This window comes from Grammomys surdaster, unplaced genomic scaffold (assembly GCF_004785775.1).
Source record: "Grammomys surdaster isolate TR1022 unplaced genomic scaffold, NIH_TR_1.0 258, whole genome shotgun sequence".
Taxonomy (NCBI): domain Eukaryota; kingdom Metazoa; phylum Chordata; class Mammalia; order Rodentia; family Muridae; genus Grammomys; species Grammomys surdaster.
This window is the reverse complement of record NW_021604699.1, coordinates 4,490,800-4,512,250: the sequence shown is the minus strand read 5'-3', so window position 1 is coordinate 4,512,250 and position 21,451 is coordinate 4,490,800. Positions and strand designations below refer to the sequence as shown.

At 38.2% G+C, this 21,451-nt stretch overlaps 1 protein-coding gene across 2 annotated transcripts in view; it reads left to right on the top strand.

Moving 5' to 3' along the window:
- LOC114627768 (prolactin-5A1-like) overlaps positions 1–5,637 on the top strand; it is a 7,709-nt gene extending 2,072 nt beyond the window's left edge. The window contains exons 4-6 of one of the 2 annotated variants that reach the window (XM_028775670.1): positions 3,160–3,267; positions 4,172–4,360; positions 5,147–5,637. In XM_028775670.1, the coding sequence (XP_028631503.1) occupies positions 3,160–3,267; positions 4,172–4,360; positions 5,147–5,332 (483 nt within the window). In that variant the 3' untranslated portion in view covers positions 5,333–5,637. The remainder of the gene's footprint in view (positions 1–3,159; positions 3,268–4,171; positions 4,361–5,146) is intronic. The other variant, XM_028775669.1, reaches the window with a different exon arrangement.
- Positions 5,638–21,451: the final 15,814 nt, after the last annotated feature.

Below are 21,451 nucleotides of genomic sequence, written 5' to 3'. Positions count from 1 at the left end.
TGCTTCTAAGAGGGTGCTCCTCCACCCACCCATCCACTCCTGCCTTGTGGGAAAAAAGGCTGCAGCAGTGGTGAAGTCCCAGAGGCTTTCCATGCTGCGGGTCCCACATGTATGAGGAGGTCTAAGGTTCCAGTGGCTGGAGGCTTTGGCAGCGACAGGCCCCAATGACGTGAAGAAGTCCTTGATTCCAAAAGGATTTATTGTCATGGTGGATGGTGGATGGATCTGGAAGTACCCCCCTTAAACTCAGGGCAGTCCTGAGTTAAACAGGGAGGGAAGAAGGGGGGAGGTTCTAGGGAAGCATGCTTAATTTGCTCCATCCTCTGGCCTTCATTAGTATGTAAATCCCTAAGGCCTGAGGCCTATGGTCACGCCCTCTACCTGTGCACTTTGGGAGGGGCTGTAATGGCCTATGTGACTGAACAATGTATATCTATGGAGACTGTGCGTCAGGATTCTGGGTTCTGGGGGTGCGGCCGAACACCTACCAGTTCTCACATAGAGTCTCGGGATTCTGGGCCCATGCCTAGCCATGAACCAGAATACCCTTACGCAGTCCCACACTGCCTCTTCCCTCTAGCATTCCCCTACAATGGGGCAACAAGCCTCCACAGGACCAAGAGCCTCTACTCCCATTGACACCAGATAAGGCAATCCTCTGCTACATACATGGACCCATTCAAATATCCTCTTTGGTTGGTGGTTTATTTCCTAGAAATTTTAGGGGGTGGGGAGATTCTGTTAGTGGATATTGTTGTTCTTCCTATGGGGTTGCAGTATCCTTCAACTCCTTCAGTCCTTCCCTCACTCTTCCATTGTGCCCTGTCTCCCTGCTCAGTTCCAATGGTTGACATCATCAATAGTTTGGTATCTGCGGATTGGCTGGGTCCCAAGGTGGTAGTGGTCTCTGGATGGCCTTTCCTTCAGTCTCTGCTCCATTTTTTGTCCCTGCATTTCCTTTAGACAGGAAAATTTCTAGGTTAAAAATTTTGAGATGGATGGATGGCCCATCCCTCAACTATGGACCATGCCGATCTACTGGAGGTGCTCTTTTCAGGTTCTAGCTCCCCACTGTTGGGTATTTTGGATAATGTTATCCTGACTGGGTTTTGGGAATCTCTTTCATCCCTGGCATCTGGGACATTTTAGTGATTCCTCCTTCCCCACCCCCACTGCTACATATTTCTATTCATTGTTCTGACCCTCTGGACTTCTCTCCTGTCTCTTTCCATACCTGATCCCTTTTCCTTTCCCTTTAACTTTCTACTCTTGATAGAATGTCCTAAAAGAAATGAATGTAAAGAGCTTTAAGGTCCTGTTCTTGGGTGCTGGGGGCAGGTAGTCTCCACTGGCTTTGTTCACTTAGCACACTGCAGATAGTCAAAAGAGGAGAATCAAGTTGGATGAATCCTTTACATTGAAAAGAATTAGTATGACTGAAACAATTTCAAAACCCCCAAATCTAGAAGCCATTGTTTAAAGAATTTGAGGATGTGAGATTACCATTACAAGGTGAGAACTGGGTTAGAAACATAACCAGGCTTTCTCTCCCTGATGAATGTACTTTGAAAGCTGGACCTTATCCACTTTATGTCAGTCCAGGAAGCAAAAACAGATGAGAGTTGCAGCATCAATGAGTATCAGCACGTGTGTGCAGTAAATCATGTGTCCAATAAACATGTACTGATATTGTCCTCTGTAGTCACTGTTTTTTTTTTAATCCTCCATTCCTGTTTGGCAACCTTTAATCTTAAGATCCCTAACAACTCATGAAACACTAACAATTTAGCTGATTATGAAATTTAAATTATGAATGTGGTAAATAATATATAGGAACATATAATATTTAGATATCAACTAATATGTAAATATTAAATTAGATTTTACACTTTAAATTTTTTCTTTGTGTAGTATTTCTAAGATATATTTGGATACTATTGCAATCAGCACAATTATATTCTTAAATCTGCATGAATTTGATATAGTCAAGGTATATAGAGCCAGTGCTAATAGGAAGTAAAAATATAAATTTATAAAGTGTAATTAAAGTAAGTATATCAGTTTTCTCCAACAGAAATCATGGATTTGAAGGCATATATGTACTAGGTACTGGACTCTAATCCTAAAGAAAGATAAACATTAAAATAATATTTTGTAAATTTGATGGTTTAGTGCTTCCTTTGTAAATAGTAACTTTTAATAGACAGAGAAATCAGAACAGTAAAATTGTAAAGAGATGAAAAGTTAAATGTTTAGACGTGAAAATTAGATTTACATCTCCAATGAAAAGAAGCAAATAGACCAAGAGTTTCTTTTTTAATTTCTTAATTTAGAGACTTGACATACTCTTGACATCTTAACTCATGGATAGAAGTTTTACATGTTCCTCGCCCATGCAGGAGGAATTATAAGAAATTAATCACTTCAAATAGATGAAGAACCAGGATTCTTCAGGGAGAAGCCCCTTGATACATTATCCAATCCCAAGTCGTTATCAAGAAACATACTGACATATGAGCAACACTATGGACTTACGGGTCATATGTACATATTCATATTTATATGTGTGTGTTGTGCATGTGCAACAAAAATTTAAAAAAAGAAACTCATATAGCTCCTTCCATGAAGTATACTGAACTGTCCAAGGAGGATTTACTCACTGTACAAGCCTCAGGAGGGTTTACATTCTCAGTTCCTTATCACATACATGAATTTCATTTATTCAAGGTATATCTTGATAATTATTTTCAAGAAAATGAATTAAAGAGAATTATGGGATTTATTTTATGAAATTTGAAAGATTAGTTTATTGAAACCTTGTATAGCTCTCCATTAATTAATTATAGAGGGGTGTGTGTGTGTGTGTGTGCGTGTGTGTGTTTTCATCAAAGGTCAAATAAACTCAGTGAAGAGCACCATGTCTTTAAAAAATGAAATCATAAAGTTGAGAGGGAGTGTGGATCTAGGAGGACATGCAGAGAAGAGTGTTTAGGCTGATCATTACTTAAATACAGTACTCATAGGTGAAATTCTACAAAAAAAACTAAAAAATAAATATTTTAAGCACCTATAGAAAACTGCATTAATAATTAACAGTCAGCTCATGAGTTCATTTACTCAATTCCAAAACTCCAACTGATTTTTTTTTTTAATTTTGAGGATACAGAGTATGATCCACAACAGAAATTCCAGAACAGGCCCACCATGACTTGTCACACTTCATCCCGCTCTATCCCAAATAACAAAAGGAAGGCTGAAAGAATGCAGGTGAGTCTTGATAACAGATACTATCTAGACACGATAACCAAACCTTCAGGAATGTGCAGAAAAAACAAGCAACACAAGACAGGCATACCATACAGCTAATAAAGTACATGTAAAATAAAAGTTAAAGCAAATCCATGAATTGGTCATCAATCATTCCCTATTTTAATAACAGCTTTACCACTAGGATTGAACCTTTTATTATGGAAGAGACTTTGAATTGATCTGAATTTTCATAGTTAAATTTTTTTTCACATGAAGGCATTTTTGTTTGTTTGTTTGTTTGTTTGTTTTTTAAGGAACTAGAGTTGCAATCTTTACTATTACTAAAGCATTGCCTTGGGAAGCTTTGTACACTACTAACCATGACATCAACTCTTCTTGACTTGGAAGATGTTTCTTGTACTTCTGCTCTTCTGCCTACTTTTTTACTCTTACCTGACACAATTCTCTAGGGTCTTTGCATACAGGTCCAGTAAAATGTTATTAATGTTTCATGGAGTATGGATATGGATTAGGCAGGCAGTGCTAGTGTGTTTTATAGTATATATAGGCTACTCATCTGATGACCTGCTCATAACCAATCTCAGCATGATTTAAAGTAATTATCATAATACATATGCACATGACACACATGTAATCTGTTCTCCCTGATGATTTGCTAGACCAGAATTCTGTATATCTGCTAGGCACATAACAATTGTAAAACATAAGAAAAAGTAAAAGAAGAGAAAGTGCCTACTGGGAGCTGCTTCATGGATAGACACTTCACAAACCACTGATTCAGTATCGCTTCAGTCAATCATCCAAAACTTCACAAGCCAAGAATACTAAACTAGTTATCACATACAAGTCAATCCCCAGTTGTACACTTATATTAATGTGATGCTCAATTGTTTTTGCTTAGCCTGTGGTGCTTCTGAATGTGACTATCAGAATGCTAGCTGCCTGGAAAAACCTTCCGTACTATGTAGAAAACAATATGGCTGATCTTGATGGAACTCCTTATGCTATCATATCAAAAGTTAAATTGATTGATAGACAAATCAAAACACTTATAAAAGATCTGCAGAACATTAAGACTATACTCATCCAGGTAAGTTGTCTCTTTTAAACCTTACAGCTTTTGTTCTTTATGAAAGATGTTACATCTATAATGAACACTAAACTTGGGACTGATTCTCTGCCTGCCACAGTGAAATTTGGCCAGGTAATCTCATAAACAGTCTGGGGACTAAAAGATTTGTGGCAGATCAAAAGTGTTTCACTCAACATCCCACAACACAGGGCTCTTCTGATATATTAATGATTCCTAGAAATAACATGGACAATGCCTTTCCTGGGCAGAGTCAAAGTATCCCGATTATTTCAGCACCATCATCCATAAATTGGAAGAATTTTATCCCACCAGGTGAAATTCTCATCAGTTGTGTAGCTTTGTGTCTACAATTTATGGAAAACAAATATTGTTGAAAGAGAGGAAAGCACAATTGTCTATTAAGACTAATAAATTACAAATGGTACATCAGGTATGACACTGAGAACATGGAAGTTTCCTCACAAGAGAACTGATTAGAGATTCTTCATTGTCCCTTGGTCAAAACCATGTCCATAGTCAAGTAGCAATTCTGTCTACTCCTAGAATAATATATTTCATCTTAGATCAACTATATAACAAAAATATTTGCATAGTTCTTATGTCTAGTTTTTAGATAACTAACAGATTGGTAGCACCCTGGTCCACATACATGAAACACATGTTTTTCCTTAAAATTTATATTCATAATATTTTTCAAAGTATTATTCAAATTTTTCAAGTAATGGCATTAAATAAATATTAATAATGAAAATAATAACTGGCTGACTTTCATTTTGTGAATAGGTTCATCTTGAACTTAAGGAAAATGAGGACTACCCTGCCTGGTCAGGAGAGCCATATGTACAGCAATCAAAAAGAGGCACTCAACTTTTTGGTTTGCATAGTTTGTTCTTCTGCTTGTACAATGATGCACAGAAGATTTCTGATTTTGTCAATATCCTGAGAGACCAAATTGTACCTAATGAGTGAAAAGCTCTCATCCTTCCTATCAATTTCTGGGGCAGTCCATACTGATCCAATCCTTAAAAGATTCTTTAAGTTTTATAGTATTTAAATGTGTGATTAAATGTAAATGGTTACTTCCTTTTAAATTTTTATGTTTAATTAAATATAATTATATCATTCCTCCTTCCCTCTACCCCCTCCTAGCCACCCTCTGTCCCCTGTTCCACTCTACTCTCTATATAATGATTTTTTTCTTTTTATCTAATTATAACTTTGCATGCATATATTGTATTATTGCTACATATATGTATAAATAAATGAATAAATATATAAATATAGCCTGTCCTTATTGCTGGTCTACATGTTTTTAGGTTTAACCACATAATATAGAATAACCATTTTTCCCATTTTTTCTCTTCACATCACATATACACTGACATTCCCTTTCTAGTATTCCTCCCCCTCCCACCATGGCCTCTTTGCTTTTTCCAGGTTTATGGAGTTACTCCAGGTACTAAACTCATTCCTGAGATTGAAGCTAAGTACTATAGATGGGAGATAAGATACAGTGTTTGTCTTTCTGATTCTGGGTTACCTCACTGATACTTTAGAAATGTTAGAAATGTCAATATCTAACAAACTTTATTTTTCATCATGTTTTTGTTCACTTAGTAATAAAAAATTAAACCCGTTCAAATTTGTACCAAAAAATGAGCTTTTCTTAAGATGATTCCATTTCACTTAGAATCATAATAATTTAATATAAGATAAACTATTAGAATCAAGGTTTTGACCCTACAAAAAAGTTGAAATTGCAAATACGCTATGAAAGCCAGACATGAACTATGAACCATTTTTCACAAAAAAATGAAAAAAATGCAAATATTATAAAGTTTCTATCTTCAAATAACATAAAAAGAATAAAGACAAAAAGTCCTATCAGATGGGCTTAACTAGAGTGCAAAATATGGAGCACAATATTGGGATTGGAAAGATCAATATGAATTATTCCATCAGACAATTAAAATAACAGATTAAAAAATGAATTGCTGCAGACTAGATAGTTCAACAAGAAAATACTCAATATGAGCACCACTGTGCTCCAAAAAGAAAAAAAGTGTTGTCTGACCCATCGAAGAAGGGAAAGCTAAAAATGTTTTAACTTTGGTAGAAGATAAAACCTTAAAGATTCAAAACTTCCTTTACAATAGTGAAGACAATTTCCCACTAAACATCTTTTGCCACCAAGTAAAATTTCCAATGCCAGGAACAAGTAATATCTTTTTGAGTTGTTGGTCAAAGGGTCCCATAGTGTACTCCTCTATCTTCACTCCCCCATCAAGCATAAGAGACTATTACCAAGGCTATACTGGAATCTTCACAACCTGATGGTAAGGCCCTATGACTGATGAGAAAAAATTTACTTAGATCATCAGCCCTGAAGAAATAGTGCTAATGATCATTTTCTGATACACTCATAGTGCTAGAAGATACTTTGCATGCCACCCTAGGTGAAAAGCAATCATCCACATCACCCAGCAACAAAGCCTGCAACCTGTCTACAAGATACACCAGAGCAACAGTGGCTCAAATAGGCCAAGGGTCTTTCAGAGTTGTTTGTCTTCTCCAAGAGCCAGCTCTTAACTTCATCAACTCTTTACATAGTTTTCTTGGTTTCTGTTCCATTAATTTTTATTGGTTTTGTTTTTACTAGTTCTTGCTACTGACTTGGTTTGGATTTTGTTTGTTTTGGTTTGGTTTTTTTGTTTTGTTTTGTTTTGCTTTTCAAGTTTTCAAGACCTACCATGAAATCATTTTTGAGCACTTTCTGAATGTTTAATGTAGGCCCTTTGGGCAACAAACTTGCCTTGTAGTTCTGTTTTTAATATTCCAAAGATTTTGTTGCATTGAGTTTTCATTTTCATTTAGTTCCAGAATATTTTCTTGATTTTCTCTTTGACCCACTCATTATTCAGTTGCTTAACCTCCATCAGTTTTAGTGTTTACTGCTTTCTGTTACTTTTAAGTGTTATTGCATTGTGTTCAGGCAAGACAAGGAGTTATTTAAGTCTTTTTGAATTTGGAAAGATCTTTTTTGTGTTCCAAGATGGGGTCTATTTTAGAAAAGCTTCCATGTGCTGCTGAGTAGGACATGTTTTCTTTGGTGATTGTGTCGGATATTCTGTAGATCTGTTAAGGCCATTGGATTTATGGTGTCAATTAATTCTGGTGGTACTCTGCCTATTTTTTTATTTATCTAGATGACCTATCTATTGAAGAGAGTGGGGTATTGAAATCACCAAATATAAATGGATTGCTGTTAAACTGTTTTCTAATCCAGTAGTACGTCTTTAATGAAATCAGGTGCTCTAGAGGCTGGTGCACATATGTTAGAGGCAGTAATGTGTTTTTGGTTAACTGTCTGTGATTAAATAAAGTGTTTCTCTTTATCTATTCTAATTGGTTTTAGTTTGAAGTTTATTTTGCCCTATATTAGAATAACTATGCCACCTTGCTTCCCAGTTCCACTTGCAGGACTTTTGTCCTTCCTGTTGTTCTAAGGCACGAGCTATCTTTAAACCTAAGATATGTTTCTTGCAGACAACAGAAATATGGATTTTGTTGCTTGATCCATTCAGTGAGCCTGGGATTTTGATTTGGAGAATTGAAGTCTGTGTGTTGATTGTCATCATTATTGTGTTGCTGAGTGTGAGTAGTGTTTTTTGTGTTCTAAGTAATAGTTTGTATATTAATAAATATAGCTTTTCCTCCACATTCTCTCTGATATGTTTATTATGCTCTTCAACCCAAAATATTGCTTCCTGTGTTTTCTTTAGATTTTGTTTCTGGATTATATATTTTTATGCATATATCATGGAAAGTTTTTCTTTCTCCTTCAATTTTGGCACATAATTTTGCTGAGTATATAAGTATAGGGTAACTGTCATAGACTTTTAGGAAGGAATACATTGTACCAGACTATTCTGGCTTTCAGTTTCCATTGAGAAACCAGCTGTTATTCTGATGAGTTGTCCTTTATATATGACTTGCCTGCTTTCTTTCAGCTTTCAATACACTTTCTTTCTCGTGTATACTATGTGTACTTAGTGTTTTAACTATGATACATTGTGAGTATTTTCTTTTCTGTTCTTGTTGATTTAGTGTTCTCTATGATTCATATATATATATATATATATATATATATATATATGGATATCTTTTGTAAGTTTGGAGAAGTTTTCTTCTTCTATGATCCTGCTGAATATTTGTTCTCTATCATTGACTGGGAATTGTTCATCTTCACCTATACCTAGAATTCAAAGTTGTTTGTTTTTTCATGATATCTCACATTTCTTGTATATTAGTTTTCCTGTGTTCTCTTAAATTTATCATATTTATTACTTATTTTGTCTAGATCCCTGTGGAGAAAAATATTGGCCACAGCGGTGGTGTTGGCCTGGAGGCTTTCCATGCTGTGGGTCCCAGCAAGAGGAACGTCTAATGTTCCAGCGTCCTGAAGGCTTTGGTGGCAGCAGGCCCCAATGACATGAGGAAGTCCTTGGTTCCAGAAAGTTTATCGTCGTAGCAGATGGTGGATGAATCTGGAAGTACACCCCTAAAACTCAGGGCAGTCCAACTTTCATAGGGAGGGAAAAAGGGGGAGGATCTGGGGAAGATCTGGGGAGGATCTGGGGAGTCATGTTTAATTTGCTCTGCCCTCTGGCCTTCATTAGTATGTAAGTCCCTAGGGCCTGAGGCCTCTAGTCATGCCCTCTACCTGTATACTTTGAGAGGGGCTGTCTGGCCTACGTGACTGAACAATGTAATCCTATGGAGACTAGACTGCTTTTTAGAACCCTGGGTTCTGGGAGCACACCGAACTCCTGCCAGTTCTCACGCAGAGTCTCGGGGTCTTAGGCAACTGTCTAGCCATGATCCAGAATACCCTTACACAGTCCCACATCTCCTCCCCTTTACTTTTTTTTTTTTAAAAAAAGGGGGGGTTCACTGTGTCGTCTGTGGTGAAAATTTTGGATGAGGAAGCCAAAAGAAAGTATTATGTAGCCCACAGGGGTTATCACAATTAAGTCACAGGTAAGGGGAGTTGAGGGTGGGGGTTGGGAAAGCAAGGGATAATTGAATCAATTGATTATAGTTTGAGGTGGTATAGTTTAAGATTAATAACAGCTGACTAATCTAAAAAGACATTAAGTTTTCCTCACTAACATGTAACATTAGCTATTTGACGTTGACAAAAGAGTTCATTTGTAGCTGGAAGGTCTGAATCTGTCTATAGGACTCAGTGAGCATCTCTGGATCTTGGCGTGTGTCTGGAGTTCAGCGTGTGTCTCTGGATCTCAGTGTGTCTCTGGAATCTGCAGTTAGGTGGTATGGCTGCAAGAAGACAGCATGGCATCCTAGGCAGGTTCTAGGAGGTAGTGTTGTCTCTGTTGGACTTGGGGGAGCACCTGTAGAATAATCACAACAGGGAAGCAGCACCCAGGCAGGGGGATGTCTGCAAAAGGTGTGTAGTAAGCATTAGGCTACTTGGGATCAGGTACGTCATGGTGTGCTATTGAGATCTTAGAAAGGCAAAGGTGTTTGAGGAAATTTTAGTCTTAGAAGTCACCTTTGAGTCTGTTTTGGATGGCTGAGGAAGAAAAACATCATATTAATTATGTAGGCAGTAACAGTTTGTCTGTAAAAGGAAACTAGTTGTTAATTAAGAGCTGAAAGATGGTGATCAGCATGTTGATTTAACCGGTGGAAGTAGATCTAGATTACCTTTGAACCTTGAAGAAGTCTTAAGAATTGAAAAAAAATGTTGGACATATATCATGAGTTAGAGAGAAAAGGAGACATTTAAACAAAAAGGTGAAAAATTTTGGGTTGAAAAGCACAAACACTGTTGTTTTAGGTGTTCCTGTTGGGGGAAAAGGCATTAACGGTGGATTTAGAAGTAGTGGAGTCATGGCGGATGGTGGATGTATCTGGGTGTATCCCCCCAAAACTCAGGGCAGTCCCGAGTTATATAGGGAGTGAGAAAGGGGGAGGATCTGGGGAAGATCTGGGGAAGATCTGGGGAAGATCTGGGGAAGATCTGGGAAAGATCTGGGAGGATCTGGGGAGACATGTTTAATTTGCTCTGCTCTCTGGCCTTCATTAGTATGTAAATCCCTAGGGCCTGAGGCCTCTAGTCAAGCCCTCTACCTGTATACTTTGAGAGGGGCTGTCTGGCCTACATGACTGAACAATGTAATTCTATGGAGACTAGACTGTTTTTTAGGACCCTGGGTTCTGGGGACACGCCAAACTCCTGCTGGTTCTCACACAGAGTCTCGGGGTTTTAGATGACCCAGAATACCCTTATGCAGTCCCACAGATCCCCAACATTGTCTGCAAGTCCTAATACTCTCTATCTTCTACTTGATTGAGTCCTCATCAAAGTTTCTAGCTCCTTATTGATTTTGATTCTGAACTCTTAAATTGTTTTCTTCATATTTATTAGTTTTCTGTTTGTATTTTCTTCTGCATCCTTGGTTGTTTATTCTCTTTAATTTAAGATCTTTCCCCTTAATTTCACTGAGCTATTCATGTGTGCATTCTTCAATCTCCTTTAATTCTTTGATAAAGTTTATGATTGTTCTTTTAAATTCTATGTTCTTGGATTCATCTATGTAATTCTCACTTGCAAATATTTCTACAGGACTCTTTAGTTTTAGAGAGAATATATTGATTTTATCTTTTATATTATTGATATTTCATTGATGAGATCTTAGCATGTGAACTTCTGTTAGTTCCAGTTCTGATATAGACATATCAGATTGGTTCAGAAGAGAAGATGTGCAGACAAGTTGGAATTAGAGGTTAGAAATAGCTTGAATGGAATGAAGTCAGGTGGACAGAAGGGATTGGGCTGATGCATAAGATTTTCTTCCTGATCCATACCTGGAGTGTGAGGGTAGATATGGCTAGGTGAAAAGGTTGGATGTGGTTTGAGAGGGGCCTGTATATTAGGTGATGGGTAGAGAAGGTCCTGGCAGAAACCTAGGCAGAATTTGGAGCCCAGGCATTGGCAGCCAGACTAAGTTCAGGCACTAGATGTGTGTCCCTGGCTATATATGGTGGGTTGAGGATGGCAGGTAGATAGGAGAGTCAAGGATACATGCCAGGTTATACCCTGGGGAAGGATGTAGGAGGTCTGTGGAGACAGTATAGATGCAGTTTAAAAGGGACCTGTGCTGTTAACACGTAGCTTAAACCATGAAAATAAAGATGATTGAAAATTCTTAAATCCTGACTTAATTATAATAGCCAGAAACTGGAAGCAACAAAGATGTCCCACAACTGAAGAATGGATACAGAAAATGTGGTACATTTACACAATGCAATGGAATTGTGCAAATGGAATACTATTCAGCTATTAAAAACAAGGACATCATGAATTTTGCAGGCAAATGGATGGAACTAGAAAATATCATCCTGAGTAAGGTAACTCAGACCCAAAAGGACATGCATGGTATGTACTCACTGATAAGTTCATACTAGCCAAAATTGTACAGAATATCCATGATATACCCCACAGACACTAAGAAATTAATCAAGAAGTGAGGTCCAGTGAAGATGCTTAATCCCACTTAGGAAGAGGAACACAATAATCATGGGAGGTAACGAAAGAGAGGGACTGGGTGGGAGGGGAAGAAAAGGGAAATATAGAGGTAGGATCAGGTATAAGGATAGACAGGAGAGAGGCCCAGAGGGCCAGGAGAATAAATGGAAATGTGTGACTGCCAGGAGTGAGTGGTAGGGGGAACATCTAGAAAGTCTCAGAGACCTGGGATGAGGTTGGCTCCCAGTACTAAATGTGGGTGACTTCAACCCAAATGCCTAACCATGAGGATATAGAACCTGAAGAGACCACCTCCAGTAGTCAGACATTACCTCCAGTGGAGGGATGGCGGCAACAGCCTACCTACAAAACGTTCTACTCCATATTTCTCCTGTTTGAATGAAATGCTGGGACAAAAATGTAACAGAGACTGAAGAAATGGCCAAGCAGTGACACTAATCCCTGACATGATTACTGTTGCTATAATGTGCTTACATACAGGAACCTAGCATGGCTGTCTTCTGAAAGGCTTTACCCAGCAACTGACTGAGACAGATGCAGATACTCACAACCAAGCATTGATTGGATGGAGGATGGGGACCCCTGTGGAAGAGTCAGGGGAATGATTGAAGAAACTGAATGGGATGGCAACCCGATAGGAAGATCAACAGTATCAACTAACCTAGACCCCTGGGAGCGCCAAGAAACTGAGCTACCAACCAAAGAACATACATGGGCTGGTGAGAGGAGCCCCTTCAGCACACATGTAGCAGAAGGATGCTTGGTCTGGCTTCAGCGAGAGAGGATATGCCTAATGGTGTAGAGACTTGATGCCTCAAGGTGGGGGAATACCAGGGGAAGGGGGCACCCTCTCAGAGGAAAAAAGGACAGGAACAGGAGAAGAACTCTGTGAGGTGGGATTGAGAGGGAGCAACATTTGGGGTGTAAATAAATAAAGTAATTAATTAATAAAAATACTTAAATCACAAAAAAAGGAAGGAAAGGAAAAGGAAAGAAAAGTAACAGGCAAGACATCTAAGCCAATGCTATTCAAAATAGAGAAAAATATAAAGATCTTTTCCTAAAATCACAAATGAGGTGTATCAAAATATTCCTCCCTATCATATACTACTTAAAACATTAGCTAGAACAATAAACCCAGAAAGACAAATAAAATGGATATAAACAGGAAAGTAAGGAATCAAATTATCTGTACTTTTTTATTATGTAATCTTCCATTTAAAAGATCTTTTTTGTTCTTTTTCCAGAGCTGAGGACCAAACTTAGGGCCTCACACTTGCTAGGTAAGCGCTCTATCACTGAGCTAAATCTCCAACCCCCATTTAAAAGATCTTAAAGATTAAACCTAATAAATACTTTCTACAATGTGGAAGGTTATAAAATCAAATCACAAACATCAATACTTATCATGTAAATCATTAATGATCTTTGGAAAATATCAGGGAAAAATCCTTTGGAATTGTAGCCAAAAATGTAACTAGCAAAGAAGGTGAAATACTTCTGAGTTGACAGTCTTAAAACATTGAGCAAATTACTGGAGGAAAAGTAGAAAATAGTAACAGCTCTCTGTTCCCTGATTGGCAGAATTACCCCTTTGAAAATGGATACATTATCAAAACCTATCAAGAGATTCAAAAGAATTCTCATCAAAATTCCTATCATATTCTTCAATAATAACAAAAATTATGAAGTTAACATGGAACATAAAACACTCAGAATAACAAAATAATCCTGCACAGAATGAGAAATGCTAGAGATGATTTAATGCTTGGATTCTATTGAAATTTCACAGTCACAATAATAAAAACAGCATGGCTACTATCGCACTAACAGACACGTAAACCAATGGAATAGAACGAAGGGACCTAGAGATAAATCCATGTAGCTTGAGCTCCCTGATTTTTCCAGTTTCTGTCATGTTTTGCTGTTTTTCTTATTGTTTTTGTTGTTGTCGTTGTTGTTGTTGTTGCTGCTGCTGCTGCTGCTGCTGCTGTTAAATGTTGGATTTACTAATGTGATACAACCTAGATTTCTCTGGGAAGAAGAATCTCACTTGAGAAAATGCCTCCATTGAATTGCCTTTAGGCAACTCTGTAGTCCATTTCTTTCATTAATGGTTGGTGTGGATAGGCCAGCCCAACAGGGAGGACAGTGCCACCCCTAGGCAAGTGAACATGAGGTTATAAAAAGGCAGACTGAGCATGCCATGGAGAACAAGCCCATAAGCAGCCTTTCTCCCTGGCCTTTGCTTCAGTTCCTGCCTCTAGATTTCTACCTTGAATTCCTGGCCTGACTTCCTCCAGTGATGGACTGTGGCTTGGAACTGTGCACTGCAATAAATGCTTTCCTTCCCAAGGTGCTTTTGGGCATGGTGTTTAAGCACAGCAATATAAACCCTGACTAAGCCAGGTTCTCAGCATATATCTTAGATAAACAAGAATCTTCAACAAACAGTATTGAAACCTGTACATCCACACTTACAGGAAAACAACATTTCTTTTTCTAATCTTGCACAAAGTAAATGTCATTTGTGTCTCAATGTTAATTTGAACCTGGAATTCTGGAACTGCTAGAAGACAACACTGGGAAAACCTTTCAAGACATAGGCATGGGCGAGAGCTTCCTCACAAAGACTCTAACAAGAAGTTCAACAAATTCAGGGATGGTTCTAAATAATAATATACACTGCACCTGGAGATATAAAAGAGTGCACCTATAATGGAAATCCAAATGTGAGCTTCTCAAACCAATTACAGCTCCCATACAATCCAGTTGTCTCAGTCCTCTGAACTATGGAATAAATCTGAACAGCACGTGCAGACACATGGAACACTTATGCTTCCCGACGCACTATTCAAAATAGTCAATACAAGAACAAGCCTGGATGCCCATCAACATATAAATGCCTAAAGGGGAAGGGACATGGAGCTGGAGAGATGTCTTGGCAGTTAAGATCAATGGTTGGTTCTATAGAAGACTCAGATTTGGTTCCCAGTAACTACATTTCCTGCTCTGACTTTCCTTTAGTGACAGACTGTAGTATGGAACTATAAGCTCCAATAAATGCATTTCTTCCCAAAGTGCTTTTGATCATGGTGTTTAAGCACAGCAATATAAACCCTGACTAAGACAGGTTTGCAGCCATCCTTAACTCCAATACCAGAGGATCTGATGATCTCTTCTGATCTCCTCAGGCACCACATGTGCATGAAATATACATAGGCAGCCAAAACATGCACACATAAAATCTATTAAATCTAAAATGATTTTAAAAGAATATATATGCACTTATATGTGTGTACGTTTTCAGACCAAATAGAATTTTATTCAGCTATAAAACAAAATTGTATTATCTACAGGAATATAGATGGAATTGGAGAACATTAGGTTTAGTAAAATACAGACTCATGGAGAGAAATATATTTTCTGTCATGTACAAAGAACATGGGCACAAAGGCCACATAATTATTAACAAAAGCCATAGTCAAGACTGCTGCTGTCATAAAGTTTTTTGACCAGGGAGACCCTGAGATCCTTCAGGAAGTAAGGGCTAGTGACACTGCTGTGAGGTGTGCAGCAAAGCCACATGGTAAGAGCCTAATGATAAAGATGCAGTGCTCTGTTTTCAGATATGGACAGTCAAGTCTGACCTGAGCTGATCTCTACTGTGTGCTTGAGGGTTTGAGAGTGTCAATCACATTATGCTAGATATACCAACAGTTCTGCTCTGCAGCATTTGTTGCACAATCACAAAGCCAAGCAAAATGTAACCAGTGGTACAATAGTGAAATAATTCTTATGGGTACAACCAATTGCTCTGTGCTTAGATAAAAGCCCTGTTTTATATGGAGAATCCAGATTTTATACTGAAAGCCAGGTCACAAATCTTGTGGGAGAGGTCCCAGGATCAGCAGGAAAACTTTCCCTATGGTTTATAGAAACAGATCTAATGAATCCATCAGCATTCTCTATAGGTATTTACACATATAGATTACTGCTTTCATTAGCATAGTGTGGGCCTGTGGCACCCACGTGGGTTGGGTTTTGTTGGACTGAATTGTGGGTCCCATGAGTCTGCTGCCCCAGGCAACACAGGGGGCAGAAACACAGGAATTTGATTGAGTTTACTCCATGCAGTGCTGGGTGGACAACGGGCTAGGGGAAGCTACTGAGTTCCACTTCAGTCAGGGAGATCCCAGTCTGAGGTCCCACGGGGGCAGACCTCTTGGATTGAGGGTCTCCAGGCTGAGGTGGCTGGGCAGAGACCTACTGGTCTCAGCCCTTGGGCACCCAGGTGCTGCTGGGAGACCGCAGACGGATTGAGACTGGGGTGGGGGGGAGTGGCATATGGGCTGGACTGACCCACAGCCAAGAGGAAGAGAGGTCTGGTGTTGCCCCGTGGGTTAGATGAGACTGGGTCATGGGTGGCTCCTCTAGCTTGCTTGAGTTGGCAGGCCTCCATGGCTGGAGTGTAGAGAAGTCCTCTGGCGGGAGATTAGGTGGCAGCTCATTGGTTGAAGGACCCCTCTACAGTTCTCCACAGTGGGGGTCCCAAGTACAAGAGGAAGTCCATGGTTTTAAAAGGTTTATGATCATGGCGGAAAGTAGATGAAGCTGTACCCCGTGTCCTCAGGGCGAGCCTGAGGTTAAATATCTTTTATAAGTAGGAGGGGGATCTGCGAAGGAATTCTTAATGGGCTACGCCCTCTGGCCTTTAGGTATCTCATTAATATGGAGATATTTTGAGGCTCTGTTGCCTGTAGTCATGCCCTCTACCTGTGCTGTGTTACGTGACCTAAAGCCACAAACCTTTCTTTGGGAGGGGCTGTGGACCAGTGAAAGGAACCAGGGCCCAGGAGCAAGGCAGAACACCTACCGTCCCTCTAAGGTCACCAGGGTTCAAAGCAGACTCAACTGGGTACCCCACTGCCTCTTATAACCTACCGCCCCACAGCCTAGGTTGGAGAGACAAACTGTATGGTGGTTGGTGGTTACTATGAGAGACGTATCCCAATTCAGCTGCTAAGAATAAGTTAGTGGTGCTGCAACAGAGTAATAAAATGATTTTAAAAGAGTAAAAAACATGTCACCATCCCATAGGTCAGGAAAAACTGTAAAAGAATTGTTTAAAATGAAATAGGCTGAAGAAATAGTTGTTAGAAAATAACTATACTCCTGTGGATGACTGTCAACATGAGGAATAAAAAGTGGCTTGTTGACATATGTCATTATTTGGAGCTTAGGCAAGAGGCAAAAAGAAGAAAAATAATAGAGATATAGTTAGGAGTATGGTAGTGAGTTTGAGGCTATTAACCTTCCTTGGATGGGTAGAGTCATGGAAACTTTCCAGAACTTAACTCCTGCATAGCTTAGGGAACTGTACTTGAATATATAGGTGAAATTTAACTAAAAGCAGGGCTCTACTGCAGCGAGAATCCTGGCTTAATATCCATGCTGTTTGTTAGTTTTTCAGACCTGCAGCTCTCTTTAACACAAGCATGTTCTTGTAAGTAATCCCTTCCTCATGCTCCTCCAATGTCAGTTCATAATGTTATTCAACTCTGCTTGGGTAGAATGATGAGTTGTTGTCACACAGCTTTAGAAGAATTTTCTATTCTTTGTTGTATCAGGAACACTGCGCAGGCACAACTGAGGCTTCTATCAGTGGTTCTCAATCAGTGGTCATTGCTTGTCCCAGGAATATGAGGCAATGTGCTCTATATATTTTCCCAATTGAAGTGAGGAGGGGAAAGTGACCATGTTCTATATGGGTTAGACATTAGGAAGATGTCAAGATTGTCACTTATGCCCAGGACAGCTCCAGAGCATTTTAGAATACTCACATAAGAAGGGCTGACCTATGAAATTGGAACATTGACAAGAATGAAACCTCAAGAGTCTGTGGGTTCAATTTGTCCCTGCTCCTCCAAGGAAGAGGAACATTTTCTGATTCTTAGCATCTATATATATACATGTATATATGTATATGTATATATATATATATATATATATGCATGCATGTGCGTGTGCATGTGGGTGTGCGTGTGCATGTGTGTATGTATCTTTTTCCCTGACTTGAATCTACCAAACTAAATTTCTACTTGGACAGCCTAGCAGATATGTGTCTCATACTGCTTTGAGATTTAGGTGATGTCAATACCCTTGTAAAAGGAAACCCTGTTACAGCTATATCTCCTTATATTCTTTATGATGTGTTCAGAAAGATGAATTAAAAACAACCATGAAATTTATTTTATGCAATGTAAAACAAAAAATGTACCTTTATTTAAATTCAATCTAGACTTTGTAAATCTCTCCAGTGATAAATGGCAATGACAATGTGTGTCTATTGATATTAAAATAAATTCACAGAAGTGACATTTTCTTTGAAAGATTATACTTAATATAAATTCTGACAATATTATTCTAATTTTATATTTAAAGTTTATTTAGTTGCCTGCTGTGCTGCATATTTTTATTAATATATTTAATCATTTCAGTCACTAAAGTTTAAGAAATTCCCCATACATGAAACTTTAACATACTTTTTATTTGGGAGTTAGTATTATTTAAATTTGTGTTAGTATTTTGCCTACATGTAGATCTGTGTACGACTTGCATGCCTGGTTCCCAAAGAAGCCAGAAAAAGATGTTGGATCCTCTGGATCTCTTGTTATTTTATTATAAACTGTCATAGGATTGTGAACTGCCATGTGAATACTGGAAATGTACCCTGTGTCCTGTGGAACAACTGGTGTTCCTAACCATTGAACTATCTCTGCAGCTCCAGTAATTACATCTTTACAGCATTTCTAATCCCATTTATTAAAGTTTCTGTGGATATTACTTAACCAGACTCACACTTTCATTAGAAAACCTTTTGTCAAAAGAATGCTAAAGCCAAATGGTCTTTTGTAGGTGGTACATATTTCTTACATTTTTCCTCTTGAGATTACAATTGTTGCTATGTTAGAGGTCTGTGTCTGTCCATCTGGTGAAAAAGAAATTGATGCAACAATCACTTTGGATTATTGTCACAAGTTTGGAATTTGGGTACTTAACAGAGCAATTCATAGGAATTGTCTTATCATATCATGAAGAATAAAGTATTGTTCTTTATCAGTAATGGCAATAACCTGAGCTATCCTTGGCCCCACAGACACACAGTGATAGCCCACATGGGTGGAGATGGGTCAGGAACAATGAAACACCTTAAAAACCAGCATTCTGCTTGTCCACGTACTAACAGGAGGACTATATGGAAATAAGGTAACTATAGGAATAGACTGATTAATCTTGCTGATTTCTTTCTTTATATCAGGCACCCTTTGGGTGCTCTTGAAGTCAAGCTGCTCCTGTAGAAGACTGTGCCCCTCTATGTCAAGGTGGGAAGTGGGTGCTGCCATTTAGCCCTTCAACATCTGTTTAAGACAGTGTCCGTTTTATCTGAGTGCATTTACAAGATCGCTCCAGAATTATTTAGAGACTTCCTAAATAATCAATTTACCTCTGTTTTCTTCCTAAAAGGAGCCTGTATAACAATGTCTAGGCCACACTACAGCTAAACCTAAAAAGCATCATGAAACAAATTTCAAAAAATATATATTCAGAGATTCAGAAAAGCATCTTCCTCTACTGAATAAGGAAGATGGGATGGGTTCCTCAAATCTTCTTAGCAAAAAGTCAGTAGTTGTAAAAGTTTTCCAGTAATATACTCTATTCATTTTTAAAGTTTAATGTCTATTTGTGACACAATGTCCTAAAAGGTGTGGCTGAAGGACTCTGACTTCCTGTTACTGAGTGCTAGGACCAGTCCCTATTCATCACTTGGAGCACTACAGACATAGAGTAAATAATTGTTTTACAGAGAAGAGTTTTCCATTGAGAAGAGCTATATGGAAGAAGCAATGACAGCCAGAGTAGAGCAACAGTGATCATAGAAAAGCTGTCAGAAAACACAGAAAACATGGTCATGAGTTGTTTTTAAAGAACTTGTGGTCATTAATTTACAATTACTAAAATAGAGTTGGTTTAGTATTGTAAACAAGCCCTCACAGCTTGATAAACAGAGTTTCTGGGCTGAATGCTGTGTGCTGTGAATCCATTAAATAGGCCACAATAGACGAAGACTTCAGTTCATCAATGAATGTGAGCCCTGGGCCTCAATGGCTATAGTAAGTACACACTCCGATTTGTCATTTTTAATCACTGTACTTCCTGTATAAGACTGACAGTCTTAGGATTTATTAAGATTACTAGAAGTTCATTAAACTTTTACAACTTGATGATTATTAAATTTCAATTCTACTTGTATCAAATAATACATACTTAACAAACTTTAATATTTAAAAACTAAATATTGAATGACATGTTCACATTAAAGTATATATATTGTACTTTCAGGTTTTTGCTGTATGATATTCCTAAAATGCTCTACTGTTTTTTATGACTTGTTCTGTTACAAACAAAACAATTGAACTCTGAATTTTTTGCCAGCTTTTCATGGTAAAGGGAGATAGACTTACTGGTAATTAAATCCATCATTCAAGTCCTAGAGAAAGACAATTGATGTTTTGTAGTTTATTTCATTTTATTTTTAACTGCGTGTATACGTATGTGAGGAGGTGTGGAGGGTTCTGCTTATGAGTCCAGTACCCACAGAGGCCAGAAGAAAATATCATTTCACTTGGAGCTGAAAGTACTTGTGAGCCACCTGATATCAATCAAACTGTGGTTCTCTCTAAGAGCAGTAAAATTTCTTAATCATTGAGCCATCTATCCAGGTCCAGTATTCCAGGTTTATTTTTTAAACTGAAATATAATTGCATCTTTTCCACCCTATTTCCTTTCCCTTCAATTCCTCCCATTTCATCCCCACCCCTACCCCACTCCCTCTCAAATGGCCTCTTATTATTTAACCACTATTACTACCCATATATGCAAATAGATATATAAATGTAGTCTGTGGAATCCATTTAGTGTTTCTTGTATGTGTTTGTTTTTAGGGCTCACTACTTGGTATTGAATAAACATTTGTCTGGCGGGGAAGCTCATCAGTGGAGAAAAGTAATTCATGTTCTCTCTGCAATCTTTAATTGTCTGTAGCTCTTAATCTAGAGGTGGGGTCCTGTGATATTTCCCTTATCCCCTTTGGTACTTCAACTGTTTATGCTGTTGTTTAGATCTTTTTTAAGCAATCATGAGATCTTATGGGTACAACTTCCTTATCATATCTAATAGACTCAAAGGTCAAAGGAAAATTGAAGAAAGTATATAAGAGAAAGAGAGCCAGGAAGTATGTATTGATTTATGCTATTAATGCTTCCTTTTCAAATGATAACTTTAAGGACGACTAAGGACACAGGCAAATAGTAAGAAAATACAAATGATGGGAAGCTAGAAAATTACATGAAAAATGAGACTATAGTTCTAATGGAGAAAAGTAGACAAAACGTCACTTACTTTTCTCTTTAAAGATTTTTTCTCTGCCCTCTTTTCAAAAATACAAGTGT